General features: G+C 42.1%; 2 protein-coding genes and 1 pseudogene across 6 annotated transcripts in view; all 3 read left to right on the top strand.

The window, feature by feature from the left end:
• LOC105858327 (cytidine monophosphate-N-acetylneuraminic acid hydroxylase) overlaps positions 1-9,392 on the top strand; it is a 91,123-nt gene extending 81,731 nt beyond the window's left edge. For all 5 annotated transcript variants that reach the window (XM_076010500.1, XM_076010501.1, XM_012741381.3 and 2 more), the window contains 4 exons: positions 1,297-1,413; positions 3,165-3,280; positions 5,780-5,876; positions 7,988-9,392. In XM_076010500.1, coding sequence (XP_075866615.1) covers positions 1,297-1,413; positions 3,165-3,280; positions 5,780-5,876; positions 7,988-7,993 — 336 coding nt within the window. In that variant the 3' untranslated portion in view covers positions 7,994-9,392. The remainder of the gene's footprint in view (positions 1-1,296; positions 1,414-3,164; positions 3,281-5,779; positions 5,877-7,987) is intronic.
• On the top strand, positions 8,305-14,485 carry NACC1 (nucleus accumbens associated 1). Its single transcript, XM_076010759.1, is given in 4 exon segments — positions 8,305-8,427; positions 11,331-11,518; positions 11,520-11,985; positions 11,988-14,485. Coding segments are annotated over 4 exon segments (1,491 nt in total). The 3' UTR covers positions 12,702-14,485.
• Positions 14,486-17,538: 3,053 nt separating this feature from the next.
• LOC105858273 (large ribosomal subunit protein uL11 pseudogene) lies at positions 17,539-18,062 on the top strand (annotated as a pseudogene).
• Positions 18,063-23,460: the final 5,398 nt, after the last annotated feature.

Here is a 23,460-nt window from a genome sequence, read left to right as displayed (position 1 = left end):
GTATTTTGTTTTTGTTTTGGCATGGCAGGAACAGCTATTTAAACTGTGGGACTAGAAGGTGGGATCCACCCAGAGAGGTGTTCACCTGGAGCAAGGTGAGATAGAAGCAGGTCACTAATATCCGCAGCTATGCTGAAGACTGAGTTGCACAAACCCAGAGGTAGGCCTAGATCTAGAACTTAAACTAGCCCCACCCCATACACACAGAGCCACACCCAAGAGTTCAGGTCATAACCTGGTCGCCAAAGCTGGAGGTATATCCAAAAGCAAATTAAGTACTAATAAATAGGGGTGTGAGACAAAGAGGAGGTCTGCAGTGGGCCACCCCTGGCTGATATTAAGTGCCTGAGACTGTGCAGGGGAGCAAAGTTTGGAGATGGCATCAGGAAACAGACAATGCTCACATTCTTAGAGACAAGCCACTGGTTATTCTCAGGGTGAGAACTATTCTCAAGTTCACCTTTCAACTCCTGAAAAGTAATGCCAGGCAACATTTGCTATTCTCAAAAGCATGATTCACAAAAACCTGAGGGTCACTGATAGTCTATGACAAAGTTTTTGCTTGTTAATAGTGAAATAAGTGAGAGAAAGGGTATCCTTGTTGGCACAAAAATGTCAACTCTTTTTTCTTGGGATGAATTATTATTTCATGACTAGGTCCTTTTTATTTTAGAAGCAGTAAAACACCCTTCCTTTAATGAAATAAAAAGATAGCATATGTAAGATTTTTTTAGAAAAAAAAGTTCTGACTTGGCAAAACAAAAGATTAATACTTATATTAGCTCCCAGGCATATTTTAGGAAAGGGTCTTTGAAATCCAAAGACCTGGGAAACATTGGTCTAAATGATATTTTCAGTATAATTAGTATGAAAAAGAAAAACTTTTGGAAGTTTTTGACAAATAGTTTTTAATGAAACTATTTATATATAGCTGCTGTATGACAGTGAGAAACATTCCACCTGTGATTTGTTTCCTCACCTGCAAACCTATGGTGATGCTTGATGTCTCATTACTAATGATACTTGAGATAATGATAACCTTCTCTATAAATCTGAAGTTAGTGAAATGAAACAGTTTTGCTAATGCGGACTAGCATTTGAATGTTATCAGTTCAGGAGAGAGGAGATAGATAGTGAGAACAAGAGCCAGAGAGTAAGAAACTCTTAATATTAACTTCCAGGTCATTGCTATCCTTTCTCATTTAAGGGCATTTGAGCCTTACACATTCTTAGAATTTTTTCAAGACCTTGAGCACCTGATTGATATTCTTCCCTTTAACCATGTCATTTGCACAGATGATTGAGACAGATGAGGACTTCAGCCCTTTACCTGGAGGATATGACTATTTGGTTGACTTTCTAGATTTATCCTTTCCAAAAGAAAGACCACGCCGAGAACATCCCTATGAGGAAGTAAGCAGCAACACTGGTGGAGGTCTTCCTTCCTTCTTTCCTAAATAAATATTTTATTTTAGAGTAACTTTATAGAAAAGTTATAAGGATAGTGCAAAGTATTATCAACATCTCACTTTACTATGGTACATTGTCACAACTAACAAACCAATATGGAAATATTGTTATTGACTAAAGTCCATACTTGCTTCTTTTTGAGTTGTTCCCAGAGACTGGCTTGTCCATGCTTACTTCCAAACACCTGCCCAACCTGAGCTGTTGATAGACCAGTGAGCATTGTGTTCTGCTTGCCTTTTCCTTCTGTCTAGTGGTGTCTCCTTCCCCAAGTGAACCCAACAGGTACCTCTGGAAAGGGAGTTAAATCAATATAAACCAACACCTATTTTATTGAGTCCAAATTTTGAGCAAATCCCTCACCTATAACAGCATGATATAAAGGAAAGAGCCAGGGCTTTGGAGACTCTTCCTTTTCTCTCCATCCCCAAATCTAATTTGTCACCAAGACCTTTCCATTTTACACCCTAAATATTTCTCAAGTCTCTTTCCAGTTCTCCCAAGTGCTCCTCTCCAAATCTGAAGGCCAAGAGAGGCCATTCACCCTCCACTGGGAGGCACTGGGTCCTGATGCTGCATCCTAGCACGGCAGGATGACCTGACCGAACTGTGGAATCATGCTTCTAAGTCTCTGTTGGCAAAAGAGTAGATCCTCTGATCTCTGTTTATAACCTCAGTTCACAATGGATATAATTGTTTTATAGAAACAGTGCAGAAAAGCGAAATGAACCCAAAATGCCTGCCTTCTAATCATTATGTGTCATTTAATACTGTGTCATTTAATTCTGTGTCTGTCATTTATGAAAGTTTGCCCCTTCTCGCATTAGCATAATATTTACCAGGGGGAAAATAGGATACAGATACTAAAAAAGCTCCTGTAAACTTTAACACTGGCAACGACATATTGTTAAAACCATGCAATCTTAGGACAACTTCCCTCTGTGCTATTTATATAGGTTAATTTTTTCTCAGAACAGTCCCATAGTAAAGAAAATGAGGCTTGGCAAGTTTAAGGTCACATAATTAGCAAGTGCAGGTCTGAGACTCAAGACCCTCTCTACTGTCCCCTAATTCTGTGCTCCTTTGGCTATTCAGCAGCTTTGGTGTCCGAAGTTGAGGGTTCTGTAAGGGTGAGGGCCTTGGCCATCTGACTGAAGGTGATCCTGGTCTCTGCCAGGCCGGACACAGGGGACTGCAGCGAATGTGCAGGTGGAGACTCGGACACTCCACATGTGGGATGATGATGATAGCAAACACTTATGCATGCTTATGATGTGCCAGGCCTTGTTTTAAGTACTTTATGTCCATTGACTCATTAATCCTCACAACAATCCTTTGAAGAATCTACTGTTATTATCTTCATTTTATAGATGAGGAAACTGAGGCACAGAAGCTGTGTGACCAAGATCACACAGCTAGAACCTGGATTTGAACCCAGCAATCTGACTCCAGAGTCTGTGCTCTTAGCCACTATGCTCCCCAACCTCTTAATCTATTTCCTGTTTTCCTTTTTTTGATTTCTGCTGCACTCAACCTCCTTCCTTTTGTCCTCAGCCTGTGATGTCTACTCCAGGAGACATCTCTCCTTGATTCTTCATGCCCCTGCCATCATGGGCAGCTGCTTCTCCCAGGGACAGGAGGGCTCCATACTCTGTGCTGTCTAGGTCGCCCTGCTAGTTGTGCCACATCTATTTCAGATTCGTAGCCGGGTTGATGTCATCAGACATGTGGTGAAGAATGGGCTGCTCTGGGATGACTTGTATATAGGATTCCAAACCCGGCTCCAGCGGGATCCTGACATATACCATCATCTGTAAGTCTGAAAACACCTGTTGCACCCTGGGCCGATGCAGAGGGTGCTGTGTTTATATATAAACAGAGTCAGTGAATGCCTATGCTCCCAAATTTTGACTGATGTAGGAGACTCCCCCATTAGAACTTCATTCTTTTGTTAGCTTGTTAAAAAACAAATCTGGTTAGGAAGATATAACATAGAGTCATTTATACATCATGTAAATGTGTTCTTGATCCCTTCTGGAAATGGTTTTTGATTTAGGAGAAGGAAAGATAAGAGGAAAATGGTATATTTGCTAAGACAAGAATGAGGAGGGGGTATTAATGTAGCAAAGATGTGGTCATTGAGTTACAATGATTTCCCATGTCACGTTTTCACCTGTGCCCAACTCTGAGAATGAATTTGGTGGGGTAGTTGGTTTAGGGGAATGGCCCATTGAATTTCTGCCTGCCTATACTTCAAAACTGTGTAAGCCTTTAAGATCATATTCAGAATATTTGAGTTAAAATTTAAGGAATGGCAATTTGCCATTTCTATATCTGCAAAATAATCACCGAAGGAGAGAATATTCTTTCTTATCATTACAACTGATCCTCTGAAAAATACAGAAATTTAATTTTAAAATTCTAATTATTTAAAATGTGTAAGCAAAATACACTATCTAGTTTACACCCTGAGCACAGGCATTTATTAAAATTTATTTTTTATCTATTTCCTTTTGAATGTTTTTAAATTATATTTAAAAATTTAAAGAACATAAAAGTATATAAAATAAAAAGGAGGTAACCCCACCTGGCACTTTCCAGGAAAGCTTATCTGTTTTCTGCCCATCCTTCCACCCACTCTTAGGGTAACTCTTGATAACAGCTCAGGGTGTGCCCTCCTAGGCCTATTTTTGGGCATATCAACATTTCTCTAAAAATATTTGTTTTCAATAAAATGTCCCATATAGTTGGTAGGGAGGGAGTATTATTGTTGCTGTCATTTTTAATACAATCCTAGTACATATGTTCTGCAACTTGCATTTTTTACTCATCAACATATCTTAGGCATCCCTCTGTATTGGGACATGCAAGCCTACTTAAACTTTTTAACAGCTGTAACTCATTTCAAGTTTTGCTGATTTTCAACAGAGCATATATCTAACTTCTTGTTCTGGGAGAAAAAAGGAATATGACAACTTCGGAGAAAATTCTGGAGATTTGTTTCTTAAGAATTCCATCTCAGAAACTTCTAAGGTGTTGATGCTAAATATTGTGTTTTGATTACAAAGTTCATTAAAGGATGTCATAAGGAATCTTGGGAAGCAGTCACAGCCTGCTTTATCTTTGTTGCTCTTTTTTATTTTTATTTATGTATTTATTTATTTATTTTTGAGACAGAATCTCACTCTGTCACACACGTAGAGTGCAGTGACATCATAATAGCTCACTGCAACCTCAAACTCCTGGACTCAAGCGATCCTCCTGCCTCAGCCTCCCAAGTAGCTGGGACTACAGGCATGTGCCACCACACCCAGCTAATTTTGGTACTTTTAGTAGAGACAGGGTCTCACAGTTGCTCAGGCTGGTTTTGAACTCCTGAGCTCAAGCAATCCTGCCACCTCAGCCTCCAAGAGTACTAGGATTATAGTTGTGAGTCACTGCACCAAGCCTCTTTGTTGCTCCTAAAATGGGATTTTTAAGCTTACTAGCCATTTTTCTGGTTATAAAAATAATACTTATCCACTGTAGAAAATTTGAAAAAATATTTTAAAATAAAAAACAATTAAAAACACAAATAATCCCACCACCCAGAAAGAACAATTTATACTTTGGTGTTTATTTAAGCTTTCTTTTTCTGTTTATAAGCACATACCCATGTACTTTTTATACAAATAAGATAATACTATACTAACTTTTGTACCTGTATGTTTATCAAAGTAATTTTCCACATTACTCTATTTTCCTACTTCGTTTGTAATGCCTGCTTGCCTAATGCCATATACCTATATGCATCCCATCTTTGGCCTTTAAGTTGTTTCTAACTTTTTACTATTTGAAACAGTGACTAGGCAAATAATCATGTAGGTGTGTCTTACACACATTCATGTTGATTTCCTTAAGATAAATTCCTAGCAGTAGAGCGCTGGGTCCATTGCCTACAATGCTTTGGGTGCACTCTGCCAAATCGTTCTTCAGGAAACCAATTCACCTTCCCATAAATAACTCATGAGAGGATGTATTTACCTGCCCTTTCACTAATACTAGGCCTTAATGCTTTTGTATACAGCATATAAATCTAGATTTTCATATATGAGAATTTGTTAAAGCAAAGGATATCATAGTACAATACAAATAAGACACAGTCATCGTGTTTTAAAGATTATCTATATTTAACACCCTGAAAATTCCAAGGTACATGAACAGCTGAAATAGTACAGAAACGTTATCTCTTAGGCAGAGCTGGGTACCAGGCTCCAACAAGATCCTGGCAAAATGACAGGTGTGGAATTTCCCTGTTTTATCTCTTTTACAGGTTTTGGAATCATTTTCAAATAAAACTCCCCCTAACGCCACCCAACTGGAGGTCATTCCTGATGCGTAATGAGCAGAATGGGCTTGGGATTCCCCAGGTAAGGTGTCCTGTCGGCCTGGGAGACACCCCACTTTACATCCTATGACACTCTCTTTGGCACCTAAATTAAGCAGGCTCCATGGCCGTCAGAAAACTCAACTTTTCAGGGGTTGAGAAAAGCTAATATTACAGGAAGAACATTCAAGCTTAAAAATAAGTAAATAAAACAAACAGTGCACGCAGCCAGTCCAAAGTCGATCGAATCTTTGGTTGGATTGAGGTGAACATTGGTTTGGTTGAGGTGAACATACAGCCAATTAATAAACAAAACAAAAACTATCCCAGGATGTCACTGAGTGTTCAGAATTTAATCCTAAACACGTGAGAAAAAGCAGTGTAAAAAACTGAATAGAAAAGGACTAAAACCAGAGAGTAAGATAGAAAACATCACCTCTCTGTTTTCAATAGACCTTTCTCTTTTTTTGGACTGATGAAGATCAGCTTGTCTGGCACAAATCAGATTTGATATGCCTTCCTACAGCCTCAGCTGTGATTTTATTAAGTGAATTACAAAACCTGTTTCCTCATGCTTGTGATCAAAAGGACCATATGATATTACTACAAAGATAGTAAACTCCTTGACTCATGTATTTATTTATATATCCATTTATTTATTCCTCTAACAGCTATCTCATCACATGGTATTGTAGTAATCTATTAATTGTCTTCCCCAGTAGACCCCAGTGGACACCAAATTTCTTAAAAGTAGAGACTGTTGCCTGGGTAGCCCTAGTGCTTAGCACGGTGTTGAGTGCACACATGATTTAATCCTAATGTGCATTCAAGGATGGAAAGAACAAGTGAATTTCTGTCTCCCACTGTCAGTATGATTGCCTATTCAAATAGGCTTCAATGTCTTTACCAGAAAAATTACAGGTCGAATTAGAATATCTTTTACATTCTTTTCCCTTATAAAGTTCCTTGTTCCATGCTTTAGCATAAGGCATTGGGCTAGGTCTTCTAAGTTATGATTATAAGCTAGGAGGGATGCTAAGGACATTCACATGCAACTATATTACAAGGTAGACTCTCATAAGCACTATATTTGCTGTACCAATTGAGTGTTGGGAATGCTGAAAAGAGAAGGAACACATCTAATGTTTTGAGATGACCAGGAAGTACATAATAGAGAGGTAGTATTTTGGGACGCAGACAAGGGGTAGGGAGTTTAGGGAGTAGCTTAAAGATTGAGTGAAGTTAAGCTAAAATAGAGGGAAGGGATGGGAGAATATTCCATACAGAAAGAGTGGGTGAAACTAAAAGTAGAAAAATGCAAGGTGAATTCAAGCAATGGCAAGCCCTCCTGGTAAGGTGGAGAAGTAACAGAAAATAGGAAAGGGGCATGATGGGAACTGGGAGAATAAGGAGAGTCCTGAGGGCTCAGTGCAGATGCCCAGCAGGTTCAGTAGCTATGAAAAAGCAGCAGGCATGAAAGGTAAGGAGGCATCAAATCAAGAGAATGCTGAGTCTAAGGTCTTAGAGATGGAGTTCTGAAAGAAGATGGGTTATAGGTGCTTCTATATAAGTGGGTGAATGAAATGGAGCAGAGATGAAGGTAACAAGAATCAAGAGGTCAACACGTGCATTTGCAACTTGCCTTATTAGGAGGCAATACAGTATGGTGGCCAGTGCCTCAGACTTGGAATCTGACTTCTTAAGTTAAAATTCTGGCTCTGTCTCCTACTGTATGACCTTGGGCAAATTATTGAACCTCCATGTGTCCCAGATTTTCATCTGTAAAATGAACATAATAATAGCACTCACCTCCCAGAGTTATGTAATGGATATAAGGTATGTCTGGAAGAGTGACTAGCACATGGTAAGGGAATAGTAGATGTTAACCATATCAACCTTATGGAATAAATAGGAGAGATGTGACCCACAGACAACCATTTGGTAAATCTGTAAGAACTTGGGAATAGAATCATATTCCAGTTTTAGATTCTCTCTTACCTCAAAGCATAATAGACTATGTAGCCTGAAATAAAGAATAAGAATAAAAAAAGTCCCAATGCAATAAGAAGATGAAAAAGTATCAAAATGAGATTCATACTGTTATTCATTAATAACATTTATTATTAATAGCATTTAATTGTTATTACTTCACAGGAATAGAAAGCAATATGAAAAGTTCCAGAATTCACTGGTCAATTAAAAACAAAATAAAACTAAAAAAAAAAACAAATTTAATGTTGTTACATCTTGAACACAAGAAGTATATACCAAAGAGACTACGCGTATGATATCAGCCTTAGACAACTACATGTTGCATTTGTGAGATGTTGATATATCTTATGTTTGTGGATCACTACATAGCCAGATTCAAAAATATTTTACTTATTTCATCCATAATTCTCTGTAAAAAGAACCGGTGAACCCAACAGAAACAAATTCTCTGTGGAAAACCAAACACAACAGGAGGAGATATGAATCCAAGCACAGAAGAAACAGGAAGAGGAAAAACTTCCAAGGCTACGATGAGAAATAAGGAAAGGGGACAGGGAGCAGATTTTAGGTTAGTTAGAGGATGGAAGAAGAGAAATAGATCAGTGAGGACCTAGAAGAGAAAAATGGGAAGGAGAAAAAATTAAGACGAAATTTAAAAAGAAGAATGTAAAAACAGACATTCTATTCTTTAATAGATTGATTCTCCAAATAAGGCCCAGAAAGACACTTGAATAAGAAGGTTTCATAAGTTATTTTCAATTTTTCAAAAGGCTCTGTTGAAATCATGTATTTACTAAAACAAAGAATTCAGAGGCTGCCCTAAAGGGTCAATGGGACTGAAATAATTTAGATTAATTCTGATTCATTTAATATCACATTTTAGAATGTGTTTACTTATAATTGCTAACTATTATGTAGATATTTGATCAATGCAAGATGTGAACACTAATCAAATAAGTTTTGTCGACAAAAATCTTTCAAGTTAATAGACAAATCAACAATAAAGATCAATATCTTGAAAAAATTAGGAACCCCTCTTCTGAACATTTAAAAACATCATTTCAATGGTTAAAATAGGCAACTAATTTGCCTGCTTCTGCTAATGTCTGCAGTGTTTTTGTGATATTCAAATGATTGTTCAGACACACATTTTTTTCTCGGAAAACATGACCATTAACTAGTTTTCTGTTTTATGTGTTGATGTTTCCAACAAAAACACACAGTACAGATTTGAATATCAAAATCTATTTTTTGATTACATATCCTACCTCTAATTCCAAAGGTGTGAAAATTCAGTGGTGGATTTATCTCCCCAATCTCTAGAGTCATACTTGGTAATAGAAATGTTGATTATCTGCTTCTCATTATGATGAACATCAATAATGTTTGACTATTTTGATTATTCATACCTCATACATTATGCAATGTTTAGAATTCAAAATTATATTTTGTGCTTTACATTATATAGTAAATTATTCAGTTAATGAAAATAAATGTAATGTATATCAAAATAATGTATGTTAAAATGCCTAAGACAAGCAAATAAAAGATTATTTTAAAACAAGAATTTGTTTCCTCTTCCCCAAGTCTGTCTATATTTTCATGCTACTTTTTTTAGTTCTCTCTTTCTGATATCCTAACTCCAACAATTCCTTGATATCACCAGGACCTCCAAGCCATTGACCCAATAACAGTACCTTATATCATCACTTCCCTTACTACTCTTCTCCTTGGGTATACCCCACATCACTTTCTCTCTCTCTCTCTCTCTCTCCCTTGTCTGATGTCTCACTTCCATTCTAATAAAAAACTATGAAATCATCCTTTGTACTTTGCTCTCACATCTACTCCGTCAGCAAATCCTGTCACCTCCACTTTCAAAATAATATACCCAGAGTCTGACCACTTTCCACCACCTCCCCTGCTACCAAGATCAGAAGAGGAAGGAAATCCATAAAGGTAATCTTGGCATTAGGGACCAATTTTTCTCCATAGGCATCGGCCAATTCCAGAAAAGGCCAAGAAGCTGAATGCCTCAAAATTTGCTCAAAGCCCTTTACTGGGGTGCTGAGAAAGCCATTCACTGGGAGGTGATGCCTCATGGGCTACACAATCCCAGTGTGAAGTTGCCCTGAAGGGAGCCAGGGAAGCTGCTGGCTGCTGGGCACTGCCACTCACCTCCCTGTTCTCCTGGAGCACGGCAGGAGGGTGGTACCGGAACCAGGAGGAGAAACTCCTCCTTCCTCTGATGCCTCTCCAGCACCCTCTACATCACATGGCTTAGCTTCACAACAGCTAGCAAAGGAGAAATAGTTATTTTTGCATAACAGGCAATGAAAAGTGGATTTGGAGCCGAGAAGTAATAAATTCATAACTGATGGATTTGATAAGAATGCATGTTGTAATCTTCTAAGGTAGTCAATAAAGGAATAGTAAAAAAAAAATGTAACTACAAAGATAATAGGAAACAAAATAATTTAAAAATACTGATCTGAAAGAAGCCAATAAAACAAAAAGAAAAATGGAACAAATAGAAAACATCAAGATGGTAAATTACATTAATAATTGCATTGAATGTATTAATAGATGGATTAAATGCTCTCAAAAGACAGATTGACAGACTAGATTTTTTTAAAAAAAATTCTTTGCTGCTTATAAGGCACATGTATTTAGAAGAGATAAGTATGCTGAAAGCTTGAAAGAAAAAAGATGGGAAAATATACACTATGAAAACACTAATAAAAGAATGATGGTGTGGCTATCAATTTCAGACAAGGTGGAACACTTCATAATGATAAAAGTTTTAGTTAACCAGGAAGATATAAAAATCTAAATTTGTATGCAAATAATTACATAACCTCAAAATATATAAAGCAAAGAATGATATAACTAAGAAAAGAAATAGACGAATTTAGATCATAGTGAGACATGTGGATGCATCTCTTTCAGTAAATGATAAACCAATCAGACAAAACAACCTCTAAATATTTGGAAGATTTGAACAATACAATTAAAACACTTGACTGAATTGATATATGGAGAAGACTGCCCTTAACAACCACAGAATACCCATTCTTTTCAAGGACATACTGGCATTTCACACAAAATCACTACATGCTGACTACATACTTGCAGCAAATCTCTACAAATTTCTAAGATTTAAATCATATACATTATATTATTCTCAAACCACAAGGCAATTGAGATAATAAGATAATTATAAAATCACCATATGTTGGAAATTAAGAAATTTTAAATTTGTGGTTCAAAGCAAACTTCAGGCCCAAATGGCTTTACTAGCAAAGTTTTCCAATCATTTAGGGAAGACATAATGCAAATTAGTTTTAAACTCTTCTAGGAAATATAAAATGAGAAAACTTTTCCCTAACTTGTTTTTTGAAGCCAGACATCAACATGTGACAAGAGCATTTTAAGAAACAAAAATTTCAGGTCAATTTCACAAATGATGATAGATGCAAAATTCTAAAAAAAATAACAAATACAGCCGCAGTCCTTCCAGCAGATCCTCAACTTCTGCTACCCGGGCCGGCTGAGCATGAACGTGGGCGACCAGTTCCTGCTCATGTACACGGCCGGCTTCCTGCAGATCCAGGAGATCATGGAGAAGGGCACCGAGTTCTTCCTCAAGGTGAGCTCCCCGAGCTGCGACTCCCAGGGCCTGCCCACCGAGGAGGCCGTGGTCCGAGCCCCAGAGCCCCGTGGCGCAGACGTCAGGCTGGCCAGCCTGCGGCACCCCGCTGCCCCTCGTGTCTCGGGTCAAGACGGAGCAGCAGGAGTCGGACTCTGTGCAGTGCACGCCTGTGGCCAAGCGGCTGTGGGACAGCGGCCAGAAGTCGGCCGGGGGCAGCGGCAACGGCAGCCGCAAAATGGCCAAGTTCTCCACGCCGGACCTGGCCGCCAACCAGCCGCACCAGCAGGCCCCAGTGGTGGCAGCGGCCCAGCCTGCTGGGGTGGCAGCCGCGGTGGCGGCAGCAGCAGCAGGGGCCGGGGCTGGGCAGCCGGCCAGCGGAGCAGCGGGGGCCGTGGTCAGCGGGCCCAGCACATCCGAGCGGACCAGCCTGGGCACCTCGAGCGCCTACACCAGCGACAGCCCTGGTCCCTACCACAACGAGGAGGACGAGGAGGAGGACGGGGGGGCTAGGAGGGGACAGACGAGCAGTACCGGCAGATCTGCAACATGTACACCATGTACAGCACGATGAATGTCGGCCAGACAGCCGAGAAGGTGGAGGCCCTGCCCGAGCAGGTGGCCCCCGAGTCCCGGAATCGGATCCAGGTGCGGCAGGACCTGGCATCTCTCCCCACTGAGCTCATCAACCAGATCGGCAGCCGCTGTCACCCCAAGCTCTACGATGAGGCGGACCCCTCCGAGAAGCTGGAGCTGGTGACAGGCACCAACGTGTACATCACACGGGCGCAGCTCATGAACCGCCACGTCAGCGCGGGCGCGCGGCACAAGGTCCTGCTGCGGCGGCTCCTGGCCTCCTCCTTTGACCGGAACACACTGGCCAACAGCTGCGGCACGGGCATGCGCTCTTCCAGCAACAACCCCAGCCGCAAGCCGCTGGACAGTCGCGTGCTCCACGCAGTCAAGTACTACTGCCAGAACTTCGCCTCCAACTTCAAGGAGGGCGAGATGAACGCCATCGCGGGCGACATGTGCACCAACGCGCGCCGCGCCATGCGCAAGAGCTGGATGCCCAAGCTCAAGGTGCTCAAGGCGGAGGGCGACGCCTACACCGCCTTCATCAGCGAGACGGGCAAGATAGAGCCAGACATGATGGGCGTGGAGCACGGCTTCAAGACGGCCGGCCACGAGGGCGAGGCAGGCCCCTCGGCCGAGGGCCTGCAGTAACCGCCCGCCCTCCCACCGCGGCGCACACTCCCCTTCCGTCACACCCTCGCCCGCCATCTTGGTCACCAGCTACTGTCTGTCCCTCCCCAGGACCCGCGGGGGGTGCTGCATGCTCCCAGCCCCTCTGCCTCCCCTCTCCTCCCCCCTTCCCCCAACACGAGCCAGGCCAGGAGAGGACAGAGGACCCACAGGGCAGAGCAGGTGGCCGAGGTCCATGCGCCTCCTTTCACACACTCTGCACACTTGAGCTCTGCTCCTCCCCTCACCCCTCGCAATGATGCCCCCACACCCAGGCCCGCCATGGGGACGGGGCCGGCCTGGGGGGCTCAGGAAGGGCCCCTCCCCAGGCCCTAGGCTGCCCCGCGGAAGCATTCCTCAGCCTCCGCCCTCACTGCAGCCCCTTGGGACTTGAGGGGTCCCCCAGGGGTTCTCAGGGCCCCTCCTGCCACCTCCCAGTGCTTCCACATCTCCAAAAGCACCTTCCTGTCACCCTCGTCTGTCCCTGTGCCTGGGGGCTAGGGTAGGCGAGGCTGTGGGGACTGCCCGTTTTACAGCTGGGGAAACTGAGGCTCAGAGAAATTGCACAACTGATCTAAGGCATCGGGCCCAGTGTCCTTTCTCCTCTCCCTGCCTCTGTTGCCCCCTGTGGGTTCCCTGGGGCCTTAGAGAGGCAAGTCCTAAGGGACGGGGTCCATTGGTGGCAGACGGAGGGTTTCAGAGGCTTGGGGAGGGTCGCAGGGCTGGCAGAGCGTGTGCGTGTGCATGTGTGCGTTTGCGTGTATAGAAGTTTTGCTTTCAGACAAATGAAGATTTAAGAGGCAGTAGGACCAGGGTTGGAACCCAGGGGAGCAGGTTGGGGGCCCCTTCCCTCCATTCCCTCCACCCCACCCTGCCCCACGGCAGGGCTCCAGGCCCCCCACCCCTTGTACATAAGTTTTAAAACCTTTTTTTAGCGAATGAACTATTGAAGTATAAGATTCCTTTTATTTTTCAAAACCAATGTGACTGTGTCTGATGTCCCCCCTCGGCCCGGGGCCGTGGAAGGCAGGCTGGGGTGGGGAGGGGCGGCAGGCTAAATGTGTGCGCATGTGTGGGAGGGTGTTTCTGTGGCGGCGCCCCAGTCCCAGCTGCCACCTGGGCTCCTGCGGGTCTTCCCAGCTTCCCCCGTCCCTTGTCCCAGCGGCCACAGGGCTACAGCTTAAGGGTGTCCTAGGCCTTGGCCTGTTGGCTAAGCCCACCTCCTGGGGGCTGGGCAGGGCTGGGCCCACTTCCATTGTTAGCGATTGTTTCCAGAATTTTCTCTTACCATTCCCTTTCCTTGCCCAGAGCGAGTACTTTTATTTTTATTTTAGTTTTACATGTGATTGTGGAGGGTTCTTTTCTTTTTCTGCTCCCCGTTCCCCCATGTGGGGTGTTATTTCGTCATCTCACAGTTGCGTCCCTGGCCCTTGTCCTCCCTGCCTCGAGTCTCCCTCCCCATTGCTCCCAGTGGCCTCTCTAAAGAGGCAGGGCCCTACTGGACCCTCTGAATCTGATTTAGTGACCATCCACCTGACCCTGCAGCCCCGCCAGCCTGCTGGGGGGTCCCTCCTAACATCTGCTTGTTGCAGGGGGTCAGTCCGGGGTGTGGGTGTCTGGCTGGGGTCCTGGCACTCTGTCCTGGGCAGACCCCCACCAGCCCCTCCCTGGGCTTGCCCCTGTATCCTCCGAGGCCCTGTACCATTGGCTTGGGTGGCAGAGCCCACTCTTTTCAGGGACCCCAGGAGGCGCCCCTGGCTCCCGGGACTGTGGGGGGGGGCCTGGGGGGGGAAGCGGGGCCGGGCAGGGGGTGCAGGGGAGGAAACTCCTCACCAGGAGAGCCAAAGACAGGGTTGTGCCTTACCCCAGTAGCCCCCAACCCCCTCACCCTCGCCCTGCCATTTCCCCAGCCCTGGGCGGCCTGCTGCTTTTCCCTCCTCTTCCTGCCCTGCCCTGCTCTGAGCTGCATAGTCCCCCAACCCTGGGCAGCCAGGAAGGAACAGGAATGGGGAGTCATCAAAAAAAAAAAAAAAAAAGACTGGGGCCCTCCCCCCACCCCACCCCATCCACCTCCACTCCCCTGGCCGCCCACTTACCCACGCCTCTGTCACACGAGCCGGGCGCCCACCTTGTCCTCGTGAAATGCCAACGCCCTCCCCGCCCCAGGCCGAGCCCCCACCCTCTCCTCGGCCCCCAAGAGAGATTGCACATTAACTACTGTAAGGAAGAGGAGCGGTGTTGGCAAATGTTAACCATGAGGATGTCAGCGATAACTTATTAGGATAACTTATTAGGTTTAGTCCCAGAATGCAACATGACTTCCACATGAGAAAATCAATCAATGTGTTTCACATTAACTGGATAAAGGGGAAAAGTTATAGGATTATCTCAATATATGTACAAAAAGCATTTGGTAAGTGGTTTTTTTTTTTTTTTTGGTAAGTGTTTTAATCATAAATTTAAGAGTAAAAAGAAAACTCTTAATAACTAGGAATAGAAAGACTCTTTCTCCAAAAGAAAAGAAATGAACACTACAGCAAGTATCTTCGTGGTGCAATGTTTAAATCTTCCCTCTGAGATTAGAAGTATTACAAGAATGCTGGCTATCAATACCTTTTTGCAATATAGTAGAAATTCTAGCCAGTGCAATAAGGAAAAAATAAAAAGCCAACCAAATAGAAGATATAAGCATTAGAAAGGAGAAATAAAGTGTCATTAGTTGTGATATTATTGAGAACATAGCAAATTCAAAACATTCTGCAGATACGTTTTTAGAATTAATGTGTTTAGCAAAGTTCCTGAATATAAGGTCAATATACAGAAAAACCCCTACTATTCCTATATTAGTAATAAACAGAAAATGAAATTTTAAGAAGACACCATTTACAACAGCATTAAAATCATCAAATACCTAGGAATAAATTTAACAAAATATGTGCAGGATCTCTAAACAAAAACACTACAATATTGAGAACTATTTAAAACCTAAATGCCAAAATTAAAGACCTAATAGAGGGACATTGATAAACTGGAAGATTCAATATTTTTAAAATATCAGTTTTACCCAATAGGTTTCAAGCCTCCCTACAGGAATTCATTTTATAGAAACTGGTAGGCAGTTTCTAAAATTTATATAGCAATAGAAAATTTCAGAAGTTGCCAAGGCATTCTTAAAGAAGATGGAGGGGTAAGGGATATAAGAAGAGGAAGAGAGGGAGGAGAAGAAGGAGAGTGAGGAAGGATAAAGGGAGAATAGAGGGGAGGAGGGGATGGGTATATACACATCTAAGGGGTGTGGTCCACATCATCTGGGGGATGGACACACTTGAAACTCTGATTTGGGTGGGGCAAAAGCAATATACATAACCTAAACATTTGCAGCCCCGTAATATGCTGGAAAAATAAAGTGACAATATATCGTACTGGTTAACAAGACTTATAAAACTATAGTAATTTGACAGTGTGGTAGAGTTACAAGAGAGACAGATGTATATAACACAATGGAAAGTACAAAAACAAACAGGCATGTAGGGACACTCCCTTTCAGACAAAGATGCTATGCATCAGTGGAGAAACCACAAACTTTTAAATAAATAGTGCTGGATGAATCATATTTCCATATTGAATGGACAGGGAATCAACCCTGACCTCTACTTTATAGCATAAATAATAAATGCTGAGTGAATTATAGATCCAAACATGAAAGGGAAAACGATAACTCTTCTAGAAGATGAAAAAGGGGAATATCTTTTTGATCTACCTGGCAAGATTTCTTTTTTTTTTTTTTTTTTTTTTTTTTTTTGAGACAGAGTCTCGCTTTGTTGTCCAGGCTAGAGTGAGTGCCGTGGCGTCAGCCTAGCTCACAGCAACCTCAAACTCCTGGGCTCCAGTGATCCTCCTGCCTCAGCCTCCCGAGTAGCTGGGACTACAGGCATGCGCCACCATGCCCGGCTAATTTTTTATATATATATCAGTTGGCCAATTAATTTCTTTCTATTTTATAGTAGAGACGGGGTCTCACTCTTGCTCAGGCTGGTTTTGAACTCCTGACCTTGAGCAATCCGCCCGCCTGGGCCTCCCAAGAGCTAGGATTACAGGCGTGAGCCACCACGCCCGGCCGTGGCAAGATTTCTTAAACAGAACACACAATCAAAGTACTATCCATAAGAAAAAAATTAGAAAACTAGATTACATTAAAAACAAACTCTGTTCATGGCCCAGCAATTCCACTCTTAGCTATTTACTCAAGAGAAATGAAAACCTATGTTCACACTAAAACCTAATCAAGAGTGTTCACAGCAGCTTTATTCAAAATTGCTACCAAACTGGAAACAATGCATCCTTCAACAATGCAAGCATCCTGACACATGGATAAAGAAACTATAGTATATCCATACAAAGGAATACTAGTCAGTAGTAAAAAGGAACAAACATACAACATGAATGAATGCATTGTATTATGTGAAAGGAGCCAGACTCAAGAGGCAAATCTATAGCAATGGAGAACAGATCAGTGGTTGCCAGAGGTTGGGGTAGGGGTAGGAGATAACCACAGAGGAGCAGCATGAGTGAAATTTGGAGGGTGATGGAATGGTTCTGTATCTTGATTGTTGTGGAAGTTACATAATTCTATGCATTTGACCAAACTTATAGCACTCTACATCAAAAAGGTCGACTTTTACTATATGTAAATTTAAAAATAAATAACCCATTAAAAATCAATAACATCTGCTTTCGGTTTTTGGCTCAGAGGAGGCCAAGGTGCAACTTTCTTTGGTCGTTCTGAATCAGGGTTCATCGGACACCAGCCGCCTCCACCATGCCGCCTAAGTTCGACCCCAGCGAGATCAAAGTCGCGTACCTGAGGTGCACCGGTGGCAAAGTCGGTGCCACGCCTGCCCCGACCCCCAAGATCGGCCCCCTGGGTCTGTCTCCAAAAAAAGTTGGTGATGACATCGCCAAGGCAACCAGTGGCTGGAAGGGTCTGAGGATTACAGTGAAACTATTCAGGACAGACAGGCCCAGATTGAAGTGGTACCTCCTGCCTCTGCCCTGATCATGAAAGCCCTCGAGGAACCACCAAGAGACACAAAGAAACAGAAAAACATTAAACACAACAGCAGTGATATCACTTTTGATGAGGTTGTCAACATTGCCCGATAGATCCAGTACTGTTCTTTAGACAGAGAACTCTCTGGAACCATGAAAGAGATCCTGGGGACTACCCAGTCTGTGGGCTGCAATGTCAATGGCCGCCACCCACATGACATCATAGATGACATCAACAGTGATGCAGTGGAATGCCCAGCTAGTCAAAAAGTACAAAGGAAAATATTTCAATAAAGATCATTTAACACCCCCCCAAAATTAATAACTTCTGTCCCCTAAAAACAATATTAAGTGAATAAAAAGGCAAGCCACAGAATGGCTTTTACAAATTAAAAAGAAGATGAATAATAGAAAAATAAAAAATTTGAACCAGTCACTCCACTAAAAAAGAATATTTAAATGGATGAGAAGCTTTGAAAAGATGCTCAAATTAATTTAGCCACTGGGGAAAGGCAAATTTAAACTCCATTGAGATGCCACTACCCATTTACCAGAATGGCTAAAATGATAATGACAATTCCAAGTGTCACTGAGGATGTGGAGCAATAGGAATGCTTATACTCTGCTGGTGGGAGTATAAATTGGTACAATCACTTTGGTTAACCATGAGGCACCACTAAAATGAACATACACATAGTCTATGACTCCATCCTATGCATTGGCATATACCCCACAAAACCATACACATGTGTTCACCAAAACACACATCTATGAGAATGTTCATAGCAGCACTTTTTGTAACAGAAAACTGGAAGCACCCCAAATACCTGCAAGAAACATATCCATACAACAGAAGCCTCCACTGAAGCAATTCTCAAAGTATGGATTGCAGACTCGTGAAGGTGCTCAAGACTGTTTTATGAAGTCCTTAAGGTCAGAACTATTTTCAAAATAATACTAACGTTATAGGCCATTTTCTCCACGTTAACCTTTACGTTGATGTTGCAAAAGCAATAGTGTGTTTAAATGATGACATCTTAGCACGGATCAAGGCAGAGGCCTCAAACTGTGCTAGTAGTCATTATAGTCTTCACCCCCAGGCATTTACAGTTTTTAAAAAAATTGTTTTATTTAACATCCTTGATAAAGCAAGAAAAATCATTGATTTTATTAAATTTATTTCATAAATTTAGTACAGACCTTAAGTATGTGTCTCACAGGAAGTATGCACACAGCACTTCCGCTGCACACTCCAGTACGATGGTTGTCTCGAGGGAAAGAGCTTATGTGATTGAGTCATGAGCCACACTGGCCACCCTTTTTCATGAAAAACAACTTTTCCTCAAAGGAAAGACTGACAAACTGGTTTTTCAGACTTAGATATTTGGCAGACATTTTCTTTGAAAGAAAGGAAAGGAACCTGTCATTTCATGGAAAACAACTGACAATATTTCTTGTGAATGATAATTTTTACTCAGGTAAAAATTAAAATTTTGGAAAACTCGTGTCTACCCCTGTATAGCCCAGGTGCAGCACCTCGACATGGCATGGCATGGGAGGGGGAGGAGAGACTCTCTGGACCATGCGACTTGCCACAGAGACGTTGAGGAAGGTCCACTCATCCTATTCATACTGCAACTTGTTTTTGAAAATTGTACCAGAAAAATTATTAGAGACTCCAACGTGGGCAATGCGAGGCCTGGCCTAATGGGAGGGCATCTGCAGACACTGGGTAGAGATGTCCAGATGCAATGTCCTCACAGTTTAAATCCTCAGGGAGTTGTGGAGAACCCCCAACTGTGCTTTTTCTTCTCTCCCTCTTTTTGTTTTGTACCTAAATCCTGTTTTTGGCATGTTAGAAGAAATGAAATCAATCTATTGATTTCCCTTGTATACAAGCAAATGAGCAGGCTAATAATTATACATCTTCAAATTTGACAGGTCATTATAGTTTTAAGAAACAGTATGATTTCAACGGCAGCTGTTAGTTCAATGTAAATTATTTCAGTTATATAAACGATCATTGAAAATGTCTTCCTTGTGTAATATAAATGATAATAAGTGTATAAGTCATAATAAAAAAATAATAAAATTTTGCAAACGGATATAAAAGAAGACCAGAATAAAGGGGTAGTCATATGTTCTGGATGGAAATATTCTATGCTGTACCAACCTCTAAATTCAGTGAAATGTGAGTAAAAACCTAGAATTCATAAAGCACTCCTACAAATAAATAGCAAAAATATAAACAATGAAATATAAAAATTTGCAAGAGATATTTTTGAGTAGAAAATTCTCTAAGGAAACACAAATGGCGAATGAATAAATGAAAATAAGCTTAAATTCATCAATAGGGTGCACCGAGATAAATGTGCAAGAAAGGGCATTTGCAGAATTATTTACTACTTTAAAACTTATAAGGAATAAGAATCGCATTTTCCCAACAGCGTTTGCTTACTTCCTGTCTCTGTGTCACATTTGGTAATTCTTACAATATTTCAAAATTTTTCATAATTATTATATCTGTCATGTTGATCTGTGATCAGTGATCTTTGATATTACTATTATAATTGTTTTGGGGCACCATGAATCATGCCCACATATGAAGGTGAACTTAATAAATTTGTGTGTTCTGACTGCTCCACTAATGAGCTGTTCCCCCATCTCTCTCCCTCTCCTCAGGCCTCCCTAGTCCCTGAGACACAAAAATATTGAATTTAGGCCAATTAATAATCCTTCAATGGCTTCCAAGTGTTCAAGTGAAAGTGAGAGGCACATATTTCTTACTTTAAATCAAAATCTAGAAATGAGTAAGTGATCCTCCTGCCTCAGCCTCCCGAGTAGCTGTGACTAAAGGTGCAAGCCACCACACCCGGCTAATGTTTTCTATTTTTAGTAGAGATAGGGTCTTGCTCTTGCTTAGGCTGGTCCCGAACTCCTGAGCACAAACGATCCTCCCGCCTCAGCCTCCCAGAGTGCTAGGATTACAGGTGTGAGCCACCGTGCTGGCCACATTAAACAATCTTATGATGAATATTATTCACACTACTTTTTCACGTTTTTTGGTACTTTCCTTGTGATAGAGTTTGTAAAATTGGATTACCGAATCAAAAAGTATGAAGAGTTGTGGCTTTTGATAGCATCTTCCCAGTCTTCCAGTGAACGTACAGGCCGATATAACACAGAGACAATCTTCCATGCTGCACTTGCCTATGTTGATTCTCCATGGAGCTCCATAATGACAATTCTGCAGAAATTACCTCCTCCGCAGCTTACAAATATTAATATTACTCATACACTATGTCTCTTCTAAAAATTCCTTCAATACTTTAGAGTGATCATGTTTTCTGAAAACCAACAAAAACCGTAAAAATACACAGTACCTTTATATATTCTAAAGCATTAACCAAATGTAAGAAAAACATTATCAGAACTCTGCCTCCCTATTATGGTCATATACTATTATTATTTTAATAGCTGAAAATCAATGTTAATTTACTCAATAAAATAGATAAACCAGATTTGTAAGCTTATATCTTTTCCCCTGGGGATGCAATTTTAATTTGAATGGAGAAATTGGAAGCTTGAAAGGTTTTGAAGAAGTCGCAAATAGGTGCGTTTGGAAACCGCAATGGACCGATGTTGTCGATAGGTGGCGGAAGAGGACCACATCAACACCCCGCGGCCCGCGCTCTGGTTTTCCTTTTGCCCCTTTGATGCGTCCAGGCTGCTGCTATTGACTCAGTGACCGCCTCAAAGTGACCCAAGCGGCCCTCTTTCGTCTTTCCAAGAAACCGCTTTCTCTTGTGTGTCTGGGAAGAGAGGGGATTCTTTTGGGGCCCCAGGGGTCCCTTGGCTGCCCCGCAGAGCTCCCAGCCGCCCCTCGCCGCCTGTAGCCTCCTCTTCTCCAGCCCAGCGCCTTGCAGGCTGATGCTGCGGGCACGCTCCACCCAAGCTCTGGGGTACCTAGCGACCTACGAGGCAGAAGGTTATACATTAAAGCTTAATGCTAAATATGACTTTCTTCCATGTTGGAAGAAAAACACCTAAGGCATTAAACCTTTCACAAGAGGGCAACTTGGAATGCGTGCGATTCCTCATCATCCTTGCCTGTTCTCAAATCCAGGCCTTTCTGTAGGGGGAGGAAAAAAGGTTTTTTGTTTTGTTTTATTTTGTTTTTTTAAAAAAACTCTCCTTCCCAACTCACCCAAGCACCCTTCACCCAACATTTTGGAGACCCTCTTCCACTCGCAGGAACTCATCCCAGGACCATCCCTGTTCACAGCAGGGAACTTCCTCCAGTTTGAAATATTTAACCTTGTATTAATGACTCTTCAGGGGCTTCTTGGGTGCATTCAGCACAGCATTTACCACTTTAAGACCAGTCAGTGGTCCAGGGCTGAGAGGGAGGGAGCCCTCCTGGCTTGGGACTTCAAGGCCTCCCACTGTTCAGGGAAGGTGGGGCACTCTTGGCAGCAGCTTCTTAGAGACCTTCCCATGGGAGAACATGCAGTTAATTGGTTGAGACAAACCCACCAACCTCCTAATGGCCAATGTTCATTTCCCCAGGAAGCTATCTCAATTTTTAAAAAGGAAGGGATATTTTCCTAACTTGCCAAACAGGATTTCAAAGGTTGCTTTATCAGGCAAAGTGAAGTTACTTCCTGTGGTTTGACATTGTACCCCCCCCCCTTTTTTTCCCAAATTGTTCATCTTTGGGTCAACCAAGGATAAGAAAGGGACCTGTGTCTGAGACATTTACTGCTTAATGGACATTCCTTCAGTACACAAAAACCAGACTCCCTTAACTGTGAAATGTTATCTTGTAAGGAGTAGATTCTTAGGGTCCTCATCAGCCTCAGTCTGTGGGCAGATGGGAGTTGGGGAGTTTTGTTCTGTTTATATCATTAAAAAACCAAGATGAGAGAACTGTACTGCTCTTTGTAACCACAAGGATCACACCACTGAAGGGCGTAGCCCTGGTGAGAGAGCCTCATGTGTTGATAATAATCTGATACTCACAGAATGGTGGCCCTGCCCAATAATGCAGCTGTAGTAGCTAAGAAGAAAATTTTCATTTTTGAGGCATGGATCTACTCAGTCTAGATCTGAAGATCTTATTTTCATTAAAATAGCATCTTACAAACCTGGTCATTTCAGTATCTGTAATTGACTCAGGTAAATGGGACCTATTCAGCAGTACAAATTTTCATTTCTCTGTTTTCCACAAAATAGGTCAAGTGAAGTCTTATAAGGCCAAGCAATGAAGCAATGTTTCCAGGGGCCCCAGGCCAATACTTTTCAAAAAAAAAAATTAAAATATCATTGCCCTCACAAGCCAGGAACAAACATGCTATTGCCCTCTGGGTAGACAGATGTTATTAAGTTCAACTAGACATTTTGGACAGAGTGACCGTGGCATTTGTGACTATTGCAACAGTGAGTCCCAGCTGCCCAAACTCCACCAGCTGAAATACCCAAGAGCTCTGGTATATCTCTATAGAACTTAACTGAATTTTGAAAATGGTACATGTTTAATAACAATTATTCTTGCTGTGTTGTCATCATATACTTTTTTTTTAATAAAGTGTCTATGAAGTCATATATGCTTCAATAGCATTACCCAGGAAATGTGGCATTTGTGTTCCTGTCCAAAAAGAGAACAATTTTGAGCTTGAGTCTCATCTGGAAT

This window comes from Microcebus murinus, chromosome 15, assembly GCF_040939455.1.
Source record: "Microcebus murinus isolate Inina chromosome 15, M.murinus_Inina_mat1.0, whole genome shotgun sequence".
Classification (NCBI taxonomy): domain Eukaryota; kingdom Metazoa; phylum Chordata; class Mammalia; order Primates; family Cheirogaleidae; genus Microcebus; species Microcebus murinus.
The sequence above is the reverse complement of the archived record's forward strand: the minus strand, read 5'-3'. Positions and strand labels throughout refer to the sequence as shown.